At 51.5% G+C, this 20,600-nt stretch overlaps 2 protein-coding genes across 2 annotated transcripts in view; both read left to right on the top strand.

Annotated features, from left to right (window-relative positions):
* Positions 1-3,137: 3,137 nt before the first annotated feature.
* LOC129821065 (general transcription factor II-I repeat domain-containing protein 2B-like) lies at positions 3,138-5,787 on the top strand. Its single transcript, XM_055878320.1, has 2 exons — positions 3,138-5,171; positions 5,298-5,787. Exons 1-2 carry the CDS (start codon positions 3,355-3,357, stop codon positions 5,302-5,304), a joined length of 1,824 nt encoding a protein of 607 aa, XP_055734295.1. The 5' UTR covers positions 3,138-3,354; the 3' UTR covers positions 5,305-5,787.
* An 801-nt stretch (positions 5,788-6,588) lies between these two features.
* The window catches only part of LOC129821064 (teneurin-4), a 189,211-nt gene continuing 175,199 nt past the window's right edge, over positions 6,589-20,600 (top strand). The window contains exons 1-4 of the mRNA XM_055878318.1: positions 6,589-6,928; positions 8,117-8,260; positions 14,659-14,908; positions 17,257-17,277. Of these exons, the coding sequence (XP_055734293.1) occupies positions 6,697-6,928; positions 8,117-8,260; positions 14,659-14,908; positions 17,257-17,277 (647 nt within the window). The 5' untranslated portion in view covers positions 6,589-6,696. The remainder of the gene's footprint in view (positions 6,929-8,116; positions 8,261-14,658; positions 14,909-17,256; positions 17,278-20,600) is intronic.

Below are 20,600 nucleotides of genomic sequence, written 5' to 3' on the forward strand. Positions count from 1 at the left end.
AACACAGTCTATATCAACACCAGGGGGTGGACAACACAGTCTATACCAACACCAGGGGGTGGAGACAGTCTATACCAACACCAGGGGGTGGACAACACAGTCTATACCAACACCAGGGGGTGGACAACACAGTCTATACCAACACCAGGGGGTGGAAAACACAGTCTATACCAACACCAGGGGGTGGAGACAGTCTATACCAACACCAGGGGGTGGAGACAGTCTATACCAACACCAGGGGGTGGAGACAGTCTATATCAACACCAGGAGACAGTCTATACCAACACCAGGGGGTGGACAACAGTCTATACCAACACCAGGGGGTGGAGACAGTCTATACCAACACCAGGGGGTGGAGACAGTCTATACCAACACCAGGGGGTGGAGACAGTCAATACCAGGAGACAGTCTATACCAACACCAGGGGGTGGACAACACAGTCTATACCAACACCAGGGGGTGGAGACAGTCTATACCAACACCAGGGGGTGGAGATAATCTATACCAACACCAGGGGGTGGAGACAGTATATACCAACACCAGGGGGTGGAGACAGTATATACCAACACCAGGGGGTGGAGACAGTATATACCAACACCAGGGGGTGGAGATAATCTATACCAACACCTGGGGGTGGAGACAGTATATACCAACACCAGGGGGTGGAGACAGTATATACCAACACCAGGGGGTGGAGACAGTATATACCAACACCAGGGGGTGGAGACAGTATATACCAACACCAGGGGGTGGAGACAGTCTATATCAACACCAGGGGGTGGAGACAGTCTATATCAACACCAGGGGGTGAAGACAGTCTATATCAACACCAGGGGGTGGAGACAGTCTATACCAACACCATGGGGTGGAGACAGTATATACCAACACCAGGGGGTGGAGACAGTCTATACCAACACCAGGGGGTGGAGACAGTCTATATCAACACCAGGGGGTGGAGACAGTCTATATCAACACCAGGGGGTGAAGACAGTCTATATCAACACCAGGGGGTGGAGACAGTCTATACCAACACCAGGGGGTGGAGACAGTCTATATCAACACCAGGGGGTGGACAACACAGTCTATACCAACACCAGGGGGTGGAGACAGTCTATACCAACACCAGGGGGTGGAGACAGTCTCTACCAACACCAGGGGGCGGAGACAGTCTATACCAACACCAGGGGGTGGACAACACAGTCTATATCAGCACCAGGGGGTGGAGACAGTATATACCAACACTAGGGGGTGGATAACACAGTCTATACCAACACCAGGGGGTGGAGACAGTCTATACCAACACCAGGGGGTGGAGACAGTCTATACCAACACCAGGGGGTGGACAACGCAGTCTATACCAACACCAGGGGGTGGAGACAGTCTATACCAACATCAGGGCGTGGAGACAGTATATATCAACACCAGGGGGTGGAGACAGTCTATACCAACACCAGGGGGTGGAGACAGTCTATACCAACACCAGGGGGGAGTCCAACACCAGGGGGTGGAGACAGTCTATACCAACACCAGGGGGTGGAGACAGTCTATACCAACACCAGGGGGTGGAGACAGTCTATACCAACACCAGGGGGTGGAGACAGTATATACCAACACCAGGGGTGGAGACAGTATATACCAACACCAGGGGGTGGAGACAGTCTATACCAACACCAGGGAGGTGGAGACAGTCTATACCAACACCAGGGGGTGGAGACAGTCTATACCAACACCAGGGGGTGGAGACAGTCTATACCAACACCAGGGGGTGGAGACAGTCTATACCAACACCAGGGGGTGGACAACACAGTCTATACCAACACCAGGGGGTAGAGACAGTCTATACCAACACCAGGGGGTGGAGACAGTCTATACCAACACCAGGGGGTGGACAACACAGTCTATACCAACACCAGGGGGTGGAGACAGTCTATATCAACACCAGGGGGTGGAGATAGTCTATACCAACACCAGGGGGTGGAGACAGTCTATACAAACACCAGGGGGTGGAGACAGTATATACCAACAACAGGGGGTGGAGAAAGTATATACCAACAACAGGGGGTGAAGACAGTCTATACCAACACCAGGGGGTGGAGAAAGTATATACCAACAACAGGGGGTGAAGACAGTCTATACCAACACCAGGGGGTGGAGACAGTATATACCAACACCAGGGGGTGGAGACAGTCTATACCAACACCAGGGGGTGGAGACAGTCTATACCAACACCAGGGGTCGGAGACAGTCTATACCAACACCAGGGGGTGGACAACACAGTCTATACCAACACCAGGGAGGTGGAGACAGTCTATACCAACACCAGGGGGTGGAGACAGTCTATACCAACACCAGGGGGTGGAGACAGTCTATACAAACACCAGGGGGTGGAGACAGTCTATACCAACACCAGGGGGTGGAGACAGTCTATACCAACACCAGGGGGTGGAGACAGTCTATACCAACACCAGGGGGTGGAGACAGTCTATACCAACACCAGGGGGTGGACAACACAGTCTATACCAACACCAGGGGGTGGAGACAGTCTATACCAACACCAGGGGGTGGAGACAGTCTATACCAACACCAGGGGGTGGAGACAGTCTATACCAACACCAGGGGGTGGAGACAGTCTATACCAACACCAGGGGGTGGAGACAGTCTATACCAACACCAGGGGGTGGAGACAGTCTATACCCACACCAGGGGGTGGAGACAGTCTATACCAACACCAGGGGGTGGAGACAGTATATACCAACACCAGGGGGTGGAGACAGTCTATACCAACACCAGGGGGTGGAGACAGTATATACCAACACCAGGGGGTGGAGACAGTCTATATCAACACCAGGGGGTGGAGACAGTCTATACCAACACCAGGGGGTGGAGACAGTCTATACCAACACCAGGGGGTGGAGACAGTCTATACCAACACCAGGGGTTTGAGACAGTCTATACCAACACCAGGGGGTGGAGACAGTCTATACCAACACCAGGGGGTGGAGACAGTCTATACCAACACCAGGGGGTGGAGACAGTCTATACCAACACCAGGGGGTGGAGACAGTCTATACCAACACCAGGGGGTGGAGACAGTATATACCAACACCAGGGGGTGGAGACAGTCTATACCACATGTGTCAAACTCAAGGCCCGCGGGCCAGATGTGGCCCGCCAGGTCATTTTATGTGGCCCGCGAGAGCTTAAAAGTTTTGAGTGTCTAAAAATAAATACCAAAAAATAAATTAAGAGCGTGCTTTGACCAAAAACTACATTCCCACAATGCCTTTCGACTACGCTAGCCACGGCAGTGTCCATGCCAACGAGTGGAATTGAGATATAAATAATGATCCCAAAATGTCCAGAAAGAGAAAAGTTGATGCAGACGGAAGACTGTTTCAAGAAAGATGGGAAGGCGAATACTTGTTTGCGCTTCAAGGAGAAAGACCGGTATGTCTTTTGTGTTACGAGGCGGTGTCGGTTGTCAAAGAGTACAATCTGCGTCGACATTTTGACACCAAACACGGAGCTAAGTACGCTAAAGCTAGCCTTCAAGAAAAGCAACAAATTGCCCAAGAATTAAAAGGCAAACTGCGGTCGCAGCAGAGTTTGTTCATGAAATCCACAGCCAAAAACGAGGCCGCGGTGAAAGCTAGCTTCATTGTGGCTGAAGAAATCGCCCACGCTTCCAAGTCTTTTTCAGAGGGAGCGTTTTTGAAGCAGTGCATGCTGAAGGTCTGTGAGCAGGTGTGTCCCGACCAGTTACAGACTTTTAAAAATGTCAGTTTATCAAGAAACACCATCGTCGACCGAGTGAAGGAACTAGCAGAAAATCTTACAACACAGCTGGCCGAGGAGACACGCAGCTACACAGCTTTTTCATTAGCTGTTGATGAAAGCACAGATAACACGGACACAGCGCAGTTATCAATTTTTATTAGAGGCGTAAAGTCGGACCTCTCTATCACTGAGGAGCTGTTGGATGTGGCTGCAATGCATGGGACCACGACGGGACAGAACATTTTTGATGCGGTAGAGAAGTCCGTAAGTAAAAATGCATTGCAGTGGGAAAACTTGGTAGGATTAACTACAGACGGTGCACCGGCAATGTGTGGAGGAAAAGTGGGCTTGGTTGGACTAATGAAGGGGAAAATGCAAAAAATGAACTGTCACACGCCTTTGATAACGTATCATTGCATTATCCATCAAGAAGCTTTGTGTGGGAAGGTGCTGGGGATGGAGGACATTGTGACCACAGTCATGAAAACAGTGAACTTCATTCGGGCGCGTGGCCTGAATCACCGTCAGTTCCAGCAGTTTTTGCTGGAGATGGGCTCGGAACACGGGGATGTGCTGTACCATACAGAAGTGCGGTGGCTGAGTAGGAGCAAAGTCCTCAAGCGATTTTTCGAGCTCAGGAAAGACATTGCTCTTTTTATGCAGAGTAAAGGAAAACTCATGTCTGAACTATCAGATCCAAAGTGGATGTGTGACTTTGCTGTGTTGTGTGACATAACCGACCATCTCGCCCAGCTGAATCAGAAGCTGCAGGGACGCAAACAAGTCATCACGCAGATGTCCGACACGATCACGGCTTTCCAGCGTAAATTGGACTTATGGATGTGGCAAGTGAAACAGGACAATCTTGTTCACTTTCCTGTTTGTCAGAGCATGTCAGCCTCATTTCCCGAGACTTTTTCATGTGCTCAGTTGGCTACCAAACTGAGCTGGTTAAAGACTGAGTTTGATCGGCGCTTCTCTGACTTCAGAGCACAACAGTCTGGCTTTGACATCTTTGCCAATCCTTTCACCACCGATGTCTGCACTGCACCCCAACACCTTCAGATGGAGCTAATTGAGCTTCAAAGCGACAGTGGCCTGAGAGCAAAGTTTCAGGATGCTACAATCCAGGACTTTTACCGTCTGCTGCCTCCTGGTTTGATGCCACAGCTTCGACTTCATGCTGCCCGTGTTCTGTCCATGTTTGGGAGCACCTATCTGTGCGAACAGTTTTTTTCCATATTGAATCTGAACAAAAACAAGCACAGATCACGCCTCACGGATGACAACCTCCATGCTGTTCTACGCATTGCCTCAGCACAGGACCTAAAACCAGACATTGACACACTGGTAACGGGAAAACGGTGTCAGACATCTGGTCAGAAAACACACAGGCAAGCATTTTTTTTTAAACTTAATTAAAATATAATAAAATGTAATTCAACCAAGAAGAAGAACAGTTAAACTGTGTGCAATTTAATGATTGTGCTTGCATTTTGTTTTGTGTTTATCATTTTCAGAACATGATCAATCGATAGTAGAGAGAGAATCCACTTGGTGTGTTCAAGGACAGGCAGCATCTCCTCATCAAAGACTAACCGAAAAACTTGACCAATATAGTTGTGAACTGAGTCAACCTTTATTTTGGTATTTTTAGTTGATTACATATTATTTATGTGTAGCTGCTGTAGTAATTATTTAATGTTTGCAGGTTTATGTGTGTATGCAGACAAATTGTCATCAAACCATCAGTTGGGTGCACGGCTGTGTGCAGCCTTTTTTTGTAAAATGCTACATGTGTCATACATGTTCTTTGCAGCTAAGTTTTATGTTATTTTTCTTTATTCACTTGGACAGTTTGATCCTTCATTAATGGAGTTATGTGGGTTTTCATAAGCTGACAAAATTTAAAAGGATTTATGTTAGAGCTACAAGCAAACATATATTTTCTATGCAACTGTAATTGTCACTTGAATAAGTTATAATAAATAATGAGTTATTTAACATTAAGGAGGAGTTACATTTATTTTACATTACATTCGATTACATTTATAAGTTACATCTGGCCCTTTGAGGACAGCCATTATGCTGATGTGGCCCTCGGTGAAAATGAGTTTGACACCCCTGGTCTATACCAACACCAGGGGGTGGAGACAGTCTATACCAACACCAGGGGGTGGAGACAGTCTATACCAACACCAGGGTATTAAGTCATCTCTAGTGCATCAACACATGGACACAAAATGTACAGGTGTTGAGTGTCCAAGTGCATATTAGTGTCAGTTATCATATGGAAGAAATGAATGATAGATAATAACAAACCTGCTCCTCCTTTTCCTGGTGGTGTAACACTCTATTTCTTCCCCATCTCCCCCGCTCTCCATGAAGAGGTTCCTACCCCCGGGACAGACATGGTGTTACGATACCTGAGCAGTAGTGTGGTAGTATAACGGTCAATATGTCCCCCGGTGTAACCATCTATTTCTTCCCCCCTCTCCCCAGGCTCTCCATGAAGAGGTTCCTATCCCCGGGACAGACATGGTGTTACTCTACCTGAGCAGTAGTGTGGTAGTATAACGGTCAATATGTCCCCCGGTGTAACCATCTATTTCTTCCCCCCTCTCCCCAGGCTCTCCAGGAAGAGGTTCCTATTCCCGGGACAGACATGGTGTTGAGCTACCTGAGCAGTAGTGTGGTAGTATAACGATCAATATGTCCCCCGGTGTAACCATCTATTTCTTCCCCCCTCTCCCCAGGCTCTCCAGGAAGAGATTCCTATCCCCGGGACAGACATGGTGTTACGCTACCTGAGCAGTAGTGTGGTAGTATAACGATCAATATGTCCCCCGGTGTAACCATCTATTTCTTCCCCCCTCTCCCCAGGCTCTCCAGGAAGAGGTTCCTATCCCCGGGACAGACATGGTGTTGAGCTACCTGAGCAGCAGGAGCCCAGGGTATAAATCCATCCTGCGGGTGACCCTGACCCACTCCACCGTGCCCTTTAACCTGATGAAGGTACACCTTATGGTGGCGGTGGAGGGAAGACTGTTCAGGAAGTGGTTCCCTGCTGCTCCTAATCTCAACTATAACTTCGTCTGGGACAAGGCTGATGTTTACAGTCAGAAGGTCTATGGGCTGTCTGAGGCCTTCGGTAAGGGAAAGTTCATTCTTCCTGTTTTATCCTTTGTTTTTACGGTACTTGTATGTTGGTCGGCGTTTGGTGGAAGGACATACCTGTATGTGTATGTCATTGATTGATTATTGATGGATTGATTGAGTTATGGATAGATTGATTGATTGATGGCTTGATTCGGGCTCCCGAGTGGCGCAGTGGTCTAAGACACTTCATCTCAGTGCAAGAGGTGTCACTGCAGTACCTGGTTCGTATTCAGCCTGCATCATATCCGGCCGTGATTGGGAGTCCCATAGGGGCGGCGCACAACTTGGCCCATCGTCGTCTGGGTTTGGCCCGGGGTAGGCCGTCATTGTAAATAAGAATTTGTTCTTAACTAACTTGCCTAATTAAATAAAGGTTATATAAATAAAACATTTAAAAATGCATGGAAGATGGATTGATTGATTGAATTATGATTGCTTGATTGTGTTGTTCTACTTGTATGTCTGTTGTTAACCAGCAATGGAACAATAAAGATTGTTCTGAATCTATTTTTACCTGGTCTTATTTAGAGTAACTAACTACCTGTCCTCTCTCTAGTGTCAGTGGGTTATGGAGTAACTAACTACCTGTCCTCTCTCTAGTCTCAGTGGGTTATGGAGTAACTAACTACCTGTCCTCTCTCCAGTCTCAGTGGGTTATGGAGTAACTAACTACCTGTCCTCTCTCTAGTCTCAGTGGGTTATGGAGTAACTAACTACCTGTCCTCTCTCTAGTCTCAGTGGGTTATATAGTAACTAACTACCTGTCCTCTCTCCAGTCTCAGTGGGTTATATAGTAACTAACTACCTGTCCTCTCTCTAGTGTCAGTGGGTTATGGAGTAACTAACTACCTGTCCTCTCTCTAGTGTCAGTGGGTTATGGAGTAACTAACTACCTGTCCTCTCTCCAGTCTCAGTGGGTTATGGAGTAACTAACTACCTGTCCTCTCTCCAGTCTCAGTGGGTTATGGAGTAACTAACTACCTGTCCTCTCTCTAGTCTCAGTGGGTTATGGAGTAACTAACTACCTGTCCTCTCTCTAGTCTCAGTGGGTTATGGAGTAACTAACTACCTGTCCTCTCTCTAGTGTCAGTGGGTTATGGAGTAACTAACTACCTGTCCTCTCTCTAGTCTCAGTGGGTTATGGAGTAACTAACTACCTGTCCTCTCTCTCTCTCTCTAGTCTCAGTGGGTTATGAATATGAGTCATGTCCAGACCTGATCCTCTGGGAGAAGAGAACAGCCGTCCTACAGGGATATGAGATCACAGCTTCTAACCTAGGAGGCTGGGCCCTGGACAAACACCATGCTCTCAACATTCAGAGTGGTAAGTACACCTAACTAGGGTGCCATTTGGGGTGATCCCCCCCACTCCCTCTCCTCCTCCCTCTCTACCCTCCCTCCCTCTCCCTCCCTCCCTCCCCTCCCTCTCTACCCTCCCCTCCCTCTCCTACCCTCCCTCCCTCCTCCCTCCCTCCTCCCTCTCCTACTCCCTCCCCCTCCCTCCTACCTCCCTCCTCCCTCCCTCTCTACCCTCCCTCCCTACTCCCCTCTCCTACTCCCTCTCCCCTCCCTCTCCTACTCCCTCCCTACCCTCCCCTCCCCTCCCCTCCCTCTCTCCCCTCCCTCCCTCACTCCCTCCCTCCCACTCCCTCTCCTACTCCCTCCCCTCCCTCTCTACTCCCTCTCCTCCCTCCCTCCCTCCCCTCCCTCCTCCTACTCCCTCTCCCACCTCCCTCCCCTCCCTCCCTACTCCCTCCCTCCCTCCCCCCTCCCTCCCTACCTCCCTCTCCTCTCCCTCTCTACCCTCCCTCCCTCCTACTCCCTCTCTACCTCTCCCTCTCCTACTCCCCCTCCTCCTCCCTCTCCTACCCCCCTCCCTCTCACCCTCCCTCCTCCTACTCCCTCCCTCCCTCCCTCTCCCCTCCCTCTCCCCTCCCTCTCCTACTCCCTCTCCCCTCCCTCCCCTCCCTCTCCTACTCCCTCTCCTACCCCTCTCCCCCTCCCTCTCCTCCTCCCTCCCCCTCTCCCCCTCCCTCCCTCCCTCCCTCCCTCTCCTACTCCCTCCTCTACTCCCCTCCTCTCCCTCTCTACCCTCCCTCCCTACTCCCTCCCTCTCCCCTCTCCCTCCCTCCCTCCCTCCCTCCCTACTCCCCTCTCCCCTCCCTCTCTACTCCCCTCCTACTCCCTCCTACCCTCCCTCCCTCCCTCTCTACCCCCTCCCTACTCCCTCTACCCTCCCTCCCTCCCTCCCCTCCCTCCCTACCTCCCCTCCTCCCTCCCTCTCCCCTCCCTCTCCCTCCCTCCTCCCTACCCTCCCTCCCTCTCTACCCTCCCTCTCTACTCCCTCTCCTACTCCCCCTCCCCTCCCTCTACCCTCCCCTCCCTCTCTACCCTCCCTCTCCTACCCCCCTCCTCTCCCTCTCTACCCTCCCCTCCCCTCCCCTCCCTCCCCCACTCCCTCCCTCCCTCCCTCTCTACCCCCCTCTCCCCTCCCTCTCCTACTCCTCCCCCTCCCTCTCCCCTCCCCTCCTACTCCCTCTCTCCCTCCCCCTCCTACTCCCTCCCTCCCTCCCTCTCCTACTCCCCCTCCTACTCCCTCCCCCCTCCCCCTCCCTCCCTCCACTCCCTCCCTCTCCCTCTCCCTCCCTCCCCTCCCTCCCTCTCTACCCTCCCTCCTCCTCCCTCCTCCCTCCCTCCCTACCTCCCCTCCCTCCTCCCCTCCCCCTCCCCTCCCTCTCCACTCCCTCCCCCTCCCTCTCCACTCCCTCCCCCCTCCCTCCCTACTCCCTCCCTCCCTCCCCCTCCCTCCCTCTCTACCCTCCCTCCCTACCTCCCTCCCTCCCTCCCTCCCTCTCCCTCTCTACCCTCCCACTCCTACCCTCCCTCCCTCCTCCCTCTCCCTCCCTCTCTACCCTCCCTCCCCTACTCCCTCTCACTCCCTCTCCTACCCTCCCTCCCTTCCTCTCTCCCCTCCCTCTCCCTCCCTCCCTCTCTACTCCCTCTCCCCCTCCCTCTCTACCCCTCTCCACTCCCTCTCTACTCCCTCTCTACCCTCCCCTCCCTCTCCTACTCCCTCCCTCCCTCTCCTCTCCCTCTCCTACTCCCTCCCTCTCCCCCTCCCTCCCTCCTCCACTCCCTCCCTACTCCCTCTCCCCTCCCTCTCCCCTCCCTCTCCTACCCTCCCTCCCCCTCCCTCTCTACTCCCTCTCCCTCCCTCCTCCTCCCTCCTCCCTCCCTCCCTCCCTACTCCCTCCTACTCCCTCCCTCCTCCCTCTCTACCCCCCTCCCTCCCTCCCTCCCCTCCCCTCCTCCCCTCCCTCCCTCCCTCCCTCTCTACCCCCTCCCACTCCCTCTCCTCTCCCTCCCTCCTCCCTCTCCTACCTCCCTCCCTCCCTCCCTCTCCTACCCTCCCTCCCTACTCCCTCCTCCCCTCCCTCTCCCTCTCCCTCCCTCTCCCTACCTCCCTCCCTCCCTCCCTCTCCCCCTCCCTCTCCCCTCCCTCCCTCCCCACCCTCCCTCCCTCTCTACTCCTCCCTCCCTCTCCCTCCTCCTCCCTCCCTCCCTCCCTCCCTCTCCCTCCTCCTCCCTCCCTCCCTCTCCTACCCTCCCTCCCTACCCTCCCTCCTCCCTCCCTCTCTACCCTCCCCTCCCTCTCTCCCCCTCCCTCCTCCCTCCCTCTCCTACCCTCCCTCCTCCCTCCTCCCTCTCCTCTCCCTCCCTCCCCTCCCTCTCTACCCTCCCTCCCTCTCCTCCCTCCTACTCCCTCCCTCCCCTCCCCCTCCTACCCTCCCTACCCTCCTCCCTCCCTCCCCTCCCTCCCCTCCTCCCTCTCCCTCCCTCCCTCCCTCCCTCCCCCTCCTCCCCTCCCTCCCTCCCTCCCTCTCCTACTCCCTCTCCTACTCCCTCCCTCCTACCCTCCCTCCCTCTCTACCCTCCCTCTCCTACCCTCCCTCTCACCCTCCCTCTCCCTCTCCCTCCCTCCCTCTCCTACCTCCCTCCCTCCCTCCCTCTCACCCTCCCTCCCTACTCCCTCCCTCCTCCCTCTCCCTCCCTCTCCTACTCCCTCTCCCTCTCCCCTCCCTACTCCCTCCCTCTCTCCCTCCCTCCCTCTCTACCCTCCCTCCCTCCCTCCCTCACTCCCTCTCCTACTCCCTCCCCCTCCCTCCCTCCCTCCCTCCTCCCTCCCTCTCCTCCTCCCTCTCTCCCTCCCTCTCCTCTCCCTCTCCCTCCCTCTCTACCCTCCCTCTCTACTCCCTCTCCTCCTCCCTCCCTACCTCCCTCCCTCCCTCCCCTCTCTACCCTCCCTCCCTCTCTACCTCCCTCTCCCCTCCCTCTCCCCTCCCTCTCTACCCTCCCTCCTCCCTCCCTCTCCTACCCTCCCTCTCCTACCCTCCCTCTCCTACTCCCTCCCTCCCTCCCTCCCTCCCTCTCCCTCCCTCTCTACCCTCCCTCCTCTCCCTCTCCTCCCTCCCTCCTCCCTCCCTCCCTCTCACCCTCCCTCCCTCTCCCTCTCCTCCTCCCTCTCCTACCTCCCTCCCTCCTCCCTCCCTCCCCCCTCCCCTCCTCCCTCCCTCCTCCCTCCCTCCCTCTCACCCTCCCTCCCCTCCCTCTCCTCCCTCCCTCTCCTACCTCCCTCCCTACCTCCCTCCCTCCCTCCCTCCCTCCCTCTCCCCTCCCTCTCCTACTCCCCTCCCTCTACCCTCCCTCCCCTCCCCTCCCTCCCTCCCTCCCTCCCTCTACCCTCCCTCTCTACTCCCTCTCCTACTCCCTCTCCCCTCCCTCTCCTCCTCCCTCCCTCCCTCCCTCCCCCTCCCTCCTCTCCCTCCCTCTCCTACCCTCCCTCTCCCCTCCCTCCCTCCTCCCTCTCCCAATCCCTCTCCTACTCCCTCTCCCACTCCCTCTCCTACTCCCTCTCCTACTCCCTCTCCCACTCCCTCTGGTAAGCTCTGCAAAGTCCTCTTCATCCATTTTTGGGGACTTATGGCTTTTGTGAAAGAGCGCCACTGTTTACAGACCTTCTGCCTGTCTTGAGTCAGTGTGGTATGGGAGTTACACCATTATGCCTGTCTGAAACATTGTACTCATTACTTGTTACATTTGTTACACATTTCATTATACACATACTACCATACTGCCTCTCTACTAGACATGTACCCTGGTACCTCAACACAGTCAATATATACACACCATACTGCCTCTCTACTAGACCTGTACCCTGGTACTTCAACACCATACTGCCTCTCTACTAGACCTGTACCCTGGTACCTCAACACAGTCAATATATACACACCATACTGCCTCTCTACTAGACCTGTACCCTGGTACCTCAACACAGTCAAGATATATACACACCATACTGCCTCTCTACTAGACCTGTACCCTGATACTTCAACACCATACTGCCTCTCTACTAGACCTGTACCCTGGTACTTCAACACCATACTGCCTCTCTACTAGACCTGTACCCTGGTACTTCAACACCATACTGCCTCTCTACTAGACCTGTACCCTGGTACTTCAACACCATACTGCCTCTCTACTAGACCTGTACCCTGATACTTCAACACCATACTGCCTCTCTACTAGACCTGTACCCTGATACTTCAACACCATACTGCCTCTCTACTAGACCTGTACCCTGGTACTTCAACACCATACTGCCTCTCTACTAGACCTGTACCCTGGTACTTCAACACAGTCAAGATATATACACACCATACTGCCTCTCTACTAGACCTGTACCCTGATACTTCAACACCATACTGCCTCTCTACTAGACCTGTACCCTGGTACTTCAACACAGTCAATATATACACACCATACTGCCTCTCTACTAGACCTGTACCCTGGTACCTCAACACCATACTGCCTCTCTACTAGACCTGTACCCTGGTACTTCAACACAGTCAATATATACACACCATACTGCCTCTCTACTAGACCTGTACCCTGGTACTTCAACACCATACTGCCTCTCTACTAGACCTGTACCCTGGTACTTCAACACAGTCAATATATTCACACCATACTGCCTCTCTACTAGACCTGTACCCTGGTACTTCAACACAGTCAATATATACACACCATACTGCCTCTCTACTAGACCTGTACCCTGGTACCTCAACACCATACTGCCTCTCTACTAGACCTGTACCCTGGTACTTCAACACAGTCAATATATACACACCATACTGCCTCTCTACTAGACCTGTACCCTGGTACTTCAACACCATACTGCCTCTCTACTAGACCTGTACCCTGGTACTTCAACACAGTCAAGATATATACACACCATACTGCCTCTCTACTAGACCTGTACCCTGGTACTTCAACACAGTCAATATATACACACCATACTGCCTCTCTACTAGACCTGTACCCTGGTACTTCAACACCATACTGCCTCTCTACTAGACCTGTACCCTGATACTTCAACACCATACTGCCTCTCTACTAGACCTGTACCCTGGTACTTCAACACAGTCAATATATATACACCATACTGCCTCGGGATCGTGCTGTGACATCAGTACAGGCTTAAATCTCTCCCTCTAGCAAGATTTTATACATAAGAGCATGTCATTCATACTCAGACAGGGTTTTTTGGGGGGGAGGAGGGTCACTTTTCTCCTTTCCAGTGAATTACTGTTAAAAAGCTGTCATAGGAGTAGGAGAGGGAGTAGGAGAGGGAGTGGGAGAGGGAGTAGGAGAGGGAGTAGGAGAGGGAGTAGGAGAGGGAGTGGGAGAGGGAGTAGGAGAGGGAGTAGGAGAGGGAGTGGGAGAGGGAGTAGGAGAGGGAGTAGGAGAGGGAGTGGGAGAGGGAGTAGGAGAGGGAGTGGGAGAGGGAGTAGGAGAGGGTGTAGGAGAGGGAGTAGGAGAGGGAGTGGGAGAGGGAGTAGGAGAGGGAGTAGGAGAGGGAGTGGGAGAGGGAGTAGGAGAGGGAGTAGGAGAGGGAGTGGGAGAGGGAGTAGGAGAGGGAGTAGGAGAGAGGGTAGGAGAGGGAGTGGGAGAGGGAGTAGGAGAGGGAGTAGGAGAGGGAGTAGGAGAGGGAGAGGGAGTAGGAGAGGGAGTAGGAGAGGGAGTGGAAGGGGAGTGGAGGGGGATCATCCCAAATGGCACCCTATTCCCTATTAGGGCCCTGGGCAAAAGTAGTGCACCGTGAAGGGATTAGGGACACACCTTAGATCTCATCCAGTCAGGCATGCAGCTCGTCCGTCTGTCAGAGATGCTCATCACAAGAAATGAAGCGTACTTACATGGTAAAGTGTTCAGGAAGGAAGAGGAGAGGAGAGGAGAGGAGAGGAGAGGAGAGGAGAGGAGGGGAGGGGAGGGGAGCGGAGGGGAGAGGGGGGGGGAGAGGAGAGGTGGCACTTGGATCTGTCAGAGAGAGAGAGAGAGAGAGAGGGGGGGGGTAGAGAAGAGGAGAGGTGGCACTTGGATCTGTCAGAGAGAGAGAGAGAGAGGGGGGGGGGGGGGGGGGGGAGAGAGAGAGAGGGAGGGATGGATGGATGGGCAGGTAGAGAGGCGATCTGACTACACAGTGAGGAAGCCTCTATGATACGGCCTTTTATAGAGAGGCAGTCTGGATGGGCCCTTCTCACAGTGACTATGGTAGTTATGTCCTCTCTGTCCATCTGTTTTCATTCAGAATGAAGATACGTTGTGGTCTGTCCTCGTCTTCATCGTGACTATATGACTTCTACTAGTATCTTCCTCTCGTAGGTATCCTGCACATGGGGAACGGTGAGAACGTGTTCGTCTCCCAGCAGCCACCTGTGATCAGCAGTGTGATGGGTAACGGGCGACACCGTAGCATCTCCTGCCCCAGCTGCAATGGAATGGCTGACGGCAACAAACTCCTGGCTCCCGTCGCGCTGGCGTGCGGCTCAGACGGCAGCCTGTACGTGGGAGACTTCAACTACGTACGACGTATCTTCACCACGGGGAATGTTACCAGCGTGCTGGAACTCAGGTATTCTACTACGTTGTTTATTTATTAAACCAGGAAATACCTTGAGGTCGGTGGGGGGTCGCTGAGGACTGAACGGTGATAGTAATGTCTGGAACGGAACGCATGGAATGGCATCAAAACACATGGAAACCGTGGAAACCGTGGAAACCATGTGTGTGATGTATTGGATCCGCTCCAGCCGTTACCACCAGTCCGTCCTCCCAAATTTAGGTGCCACCAACCTCCTGTGCGATGAGGTAATAAAGATGTTTGGTGAGGAGGACCTAGACTCAACTATTGCCATGGCAACAGACACAGGGGAAATCACACCTGGGTTCAAATAGTATTCGAAATAATTTCCAAATACTTCCTCTCGGCTCGATTGCGCTATAGAATAGTCAATAGAATAGTCACAAAAGTGCAAAACCTAGCCCGTACTCAAGGCTGGCTAAAGCAAACGCTAAAATGATTTGACATATTTAGAATGGTGTCTGAACCCAGGTTTGGCAGGCTAGAGCTAGACTTGTGTCCCAAATGACACCATTTTCCCTGTGTAGTGCACTACTTGACCAGGGCCCATAGGACTCTGGTCAAAAGTAGTGCACTTGGTAGGGAATAGGGTTGTTTTTTGATGCAGACATGCTGTTGAAAGAGAAAGGATCCGTAGAGGGTCTGTAGATGATGTAGAGGGTCTGTAGAGGATTAGAGGGTCTGTAGAGGAAGTAGAGGATGTAGAGGATGTAGAGGGTCTGTAGAGGATGTAGAGGGTCTGTAGAGGATGTAGAGGGTCTGTAGAGGGTCTGTAGAGGATGTAGAGGAAGTAGAGGGTCTGTAGAGGAAGTAGAGGGTTTGTAGAGGATGTAGCTGGTTTGTAGATGGTGTAGAGGGTCTGTAGAGGATGTAGAGGGTCTGTAGAGGAAGTAGAGGGTCTGTAGAGGGTGTAGAGGGTCTGTAGAGGATGTAGAGGGTCTGTAGAGGGTGTAGAGGGTCTGTAGACGGTCTGTAGAGGATGTAGAGGGTCTGTAGAGGAAGTAGAGGGTCTGTAGAGGGTGTAGAGGGTCTGTAGAGGATGTAGAGGGTCTGTAGAGGGTGTAGAGGGTCTGTAGACGGTCTGTAGAGGATGTAGAGGGTCTGTAGAGGAAGTAGAGGGTCTGTAGAGGATGTAGAGGATGTAGAGGGTCTGTAGAGGATGTAGAGAGTCTGTAGAGGATGTATAGGGTCTGTAGAGGATGTAGCTTGTCTGTAGAGGATGTAGAGGGTCTGTAGAGGGTCTGTAGAGGATGTAGAGAGTCTGTAGAGGGTCTGTAGAGGATGTAGATGGTCTGTAGAGGATGTAGCTGGTCTGTAGATGGTGTAGAGGGTCTGTAGAGGATGTAGAGGGTGTAGAGGGTCTGTAGAGGATGTAGAGGGTCTGTAGAGGATGTAGCTGGTCTGTAGATGGTGTAGAGGGTCTGTAGAGAATGTAGAGGGTCTGTAGAGTGTCTGTAGAGGGTCTGTAGAGGGTATAGAGGGTCTGTAGAGGATGTAGAGGATGTAGAGGGTCTGTAGAGGATGTAGAGGGTATGTAGAGGATGTAGAGGGTCTATAGAGGATGTAGAGGGACTGTAGAGGGTATGTAGAGGGTGTAGAGAATACAGAGGGTCTGTAGAGGATGTAGAGGGTCTGTAGAGGATGTAGCTGGTCTGTAGAGGGTGTAGAGGGTCTTTATAGGATGTAGAGAGTCTGTAGAGGAAGTAGAGGGTCTGTAGAGGATGTAGAGGGTCTGTAGAGGGATATAGGGTATTGAGAGAGAGGTAGAGAGGGTATTGAGAGAGAGGTGGAGAGGTAGAGAGGTGGATGGATAGAGAGAGAGAGAGGTGGAGGGGTAGAGAGGTGGATGGATAGAGAGAGAGAGGTGGAGGGGCAGAGAGGTGGATGGATAGAGAGAGAGAGGTGGAGGGGTAGAGAGGTGGATGGATAGAGAGAGAGAGTGGAGGGGTAGAGAGGTGGATGGATAGAGAGAGAGAGGTGGAGGGGCAGAGGTGGATGGATAGAGAGAGAGAGGTGGAGGGGTAGAGAGGTGGATGGATAGAGAGAGAGAGGTGGAGGGGTAGATAGGTGGATGGATAGAGAGAGAGAGTGGAGGGGTAGAGAGGTGGATGGATAGAGAGAGAGAGGTGGAGGGGTAGAGAGGTGGATGGATAGAGAGAGAGAGGTGGAGGGGCAGAAACTGAAGACCTGGTATATGTTAGAGTTAGACATCTTGAAGTGTGGAACTTCTTTGCTATTGTTTTATTCATAATTATTTTTTAAATTATTAATCTACTAATCTTCACTAACAAATAAACTTCTTTCTTTCTTTCCCTGCTGCCCGTGGGTTACTCCGGCAGAAACAAAGATTTTAGGCACAGGTAAGACCCTCACGTTATAGTGACCCCCTGATAGTGTACTACTTCTGAGCAGGTCCTATAGGGCTCTGGTAGGAGTGTGCATGGTATTTCACATTGTTGTTTGTCATGACAGAGTTTCTGGTCCTGCCATAGGACAAACAGTTTCCTAATGAAATATCCCTAAAATATAACATGAACAGGTATCACAATACATTAACGTAACGCCTATCACTTGTGTCCCATCATTATCTGTTGATGAAGTGGTTTGTCATGGAATCGGGTGCCATTTGGGACAGCCCATGTCTGCTGGTGCTGCATGTCAACTACTGTACTCTCTGCCTGGGATCACAGCTAGATCCGTGTAGGTGCTGTACTCTACCTGGGATCACAGCTAGGTCCGTGTAGGTGCTGTTCTCTACCTGGGATCACAGCTAGGTCCGTGTAGGTGCTGTTCTCTCTACCTGGGATCACAGCTAGGTCCGTGTAGGTGCTGTTCTCTACCTGGGATCACAGCTAGGTCCGTGTAGGTGCTGTTCTCTCTACCTGGGATCACAGCTACCGTACGTAAACAAATTATGTATGCCTTAATGTGTTCTGAAACACACTGCTGGCTGTAACAGACATTTCTAGGGATAGTCCTTCTATGTAGGCCTTAAATACCTCCTCTCCTCTCCTCTCCTCTCCTCTCCTCTCCTCTCCTCTGCTAAAGAGATATTGATTCACAGGGTTATGCTTCTTGCTAGAGATGATAGTGTCACCCAGAGTGAAAAAAGTGGTGAGAGTGGTGTGAAAAGTTGAATATGTGTGTGAGTGAGTGTGTGTGTGTGTGTGTGTGTGTGTGTGTGTGTGTGTGTGTGTGTGTGTGCGTGTGTGTGTGTGCCTCCATCCTAATGCTGCTGACCACATCTACAACACACTCACACTAGCAGGGTTAGGGGTTAGAGTTAGGGTTAGGGTTTGGAGCTAGGGTAGGGTTAGGTTTAAGGTTAGGATCTAGGGTAGGGTTTATGGTTAGTAGCTAGGGTAAGGTTTAGGGTTAGGGTTAGGAGCTAGGGTAGGGTTTAGGGTTTAGGGTTAGGGGCTAGGGTAGGGTTTAGGGTTTGGAGCTAGGTTAGGGTTTAGGGTTAGGAGCTAGGGTAAGGTTTAGGGTTTAGGGTTAGGGGCTAGGGTAAGGTTCAGGGTTATTAAGATGGTTTCTGTTTATGTTGTTTTCGAACCTTGGGTTGCAGGGGACTATTGCAACTTTCTGCCCTGTTTCTATATTGTACATCTGACCGGATGTCAGTCAGAGAGTCAGTCAATCAGTCAGCCAGTCAGAGAGTCAGTCAGTCAGAGAGTCAGTCAGTCAGTCAGAGAGTCAGTCAGTCAGAGAATCAGTCAGTCAGTCAGTCAGAGAATCAGTCAGTCAGTCAGTCAGAGAATCAGTCAGAGTCAGTCAGTCAGAGAGTCAGTCAGTCAGTCAGAGAATCAGTCAGTCAGTCAGTCAGTCAGAGAGTCGGTCAGTCAGTCAGTCAGAGAGTCAGTCAGTCAGTTAGAGAATCAGTCAGTCAGTCATTGAAGTAGCTGAAGGGCAGGACATTTGTCTCATAGTTTGCATTTCCGTGTTTCCAACACTGATAGCTTATCATATGATCACTATGGATAGATGGGTGGATGGATGTTATGCAGTTATCCAGGAAGTGAGGGACGTAGTTTTATGAGCGAGAGAGAGAGGTTATACAGTCATCCAGGAAGTGAGGGACGTCATTTTGTGAGCGAGAGAGAGAGGTTATACAGTCATCCAGGAAGTGAGGGACGTCATTTTATGAGCTAGAGAGAGAGGTTATACAGTCATCCAGGAAGTGCGGGACGTAGTTTTATAAGCGAGAGAGAGAGGTTATACAGTTATCCAGGAAGTGAGGGACGTAGTTTTATGAGAGAGAGAGAGGTTATACAGTTATCCAGGAAGTGAGGGACGTAGTTTTATGAGCGAGAGAGAGAGGTTATACAGTTATCCAGGAAGTGAGGGACGTAGTTTTATGAGAGAGAGAGAGAGAGGTTATACAGTCATCCAGGAAGTGAGGGACGTAGTTTATGAGAGAGAGAGAGAGAGAGTTATACAGTTATCCAGGAAGTGAGGGACGTAGTTTTATGAGCGAGAGAGTGAGAGGTTATACAGTCATCCAGGAAATGAGGGACGTAGTTTGTGAGAGAGAGAGAGAGAGAGAGAGAGGTTATACAGTTGTCCAGGAAGTGAGGGACTTAGTTTTATGAGCGAGAGAGAGAGAGAGGTTATACAGTCATCCAGGAAGTGAGGGACGTAGTTTTATGAGCGAGAGAGAGAGAGAGATTATACAGTCATCCAGGAAGTGAGGGACGTAGTTTTATGAGCGAGAGAGGGAGGTTTACAGTTATCCAGGAAGTGAGGGACGTAGTTTTATGAGAGAGAGAGAGAGGTTATACAGTTATCCAGGAAGTGAGGGACGTAGTTTTATGAGAGAGAGAGAGAGGTTATACAGTTATCCAGGAAGTGAGGGACTTAGTTTTATGAGCGAGAGAGAGAGAGGTTATACAGTTATCCAGGAAGTGAGGGACGTAGTTTTATGAGCGAGAGAGAGAGGTTATACAGTTATCCAGGAAGTGAGGGACGTAGTTTTATGAGCGAGAGAGAGAGGTTATACAGTTATCCAGGAAGTGAGGGACGTAGTTTTATGAGAGAGAGAGAGAGAGAGGTTATACAGTTATCCAGGAAGTAAGGGACGTCGTTTTAAGAGCGAGCGAGAGAGGTTATACAGTTATCCAGGAAGTGAGGGACGTAGTTTTATGAGAGAGAGAGAGAGAGAGAGGTTATACAGTTATCCAGGAAGTGAGGGACGTCGTTTTAAGAGCGAGCGAGAGAGGTTATACAGTTATCCAGGAAGTGAGGGACGTAGTTTTATGAGCGAGAGAGAGAGGTTATACAGTTATCCAGGAAGTGAGGGACGTAGTTTTATGAGCGAGAGAGAGAGGTTATACAGTTATCCAGGAAGTGAGGGACGTAGTTTTATGAGAGAGAGAGAGGTTATACAGTTATCCAGGAAGTGAGGGACGTAGTTTTATGAGAGAGAGAGAGAGAGGTTATACAGTTATCCAGGAAGTGAGGGACGTAGTTTTATGAGCGAGAGAGAGAGGTTATACAGTTATCCAGGAAGTGAGGGACGTAGTTTTATGTGACCTACTCCTGCCATATGTGGAGTCATGTTTCCATCCAGGAACAAACCGGTTTTGGCTGCTATGTGGACTAAAATAATCCCAGTCAGGCTGGTCAGTGTTCTGATAGTGACAGGTTCGCCCTGTGGTTTTCTGTAGGGCCCCCTGTCATCGCC

Source organism: Salvelinus fontinalis, chromosome 23 (genome assembly GCF_029448725.1).
Source record: "Salvelinus fontinalis isolate EN_2023a chromosome 23, ASM2944872v1, whole genome shotgun sequence".
NCBI classification, from domain to species: domain Eukaryota; kingdom Metazoa; phylum Chordata; class Actinopteri; order Salmoniformes; family Salmonidae; genus Salvelinus; species Salvelinus fontinalis.

Coding starts and splice junctions, on each gene's coding strand:
- LOC129821065 (XM_055878320.1), top strand. CDS start 3,355: ATGTCCAGAAAGAGAAAAGTTGATGCAGACGGAAGACTGTTTCAAGAA.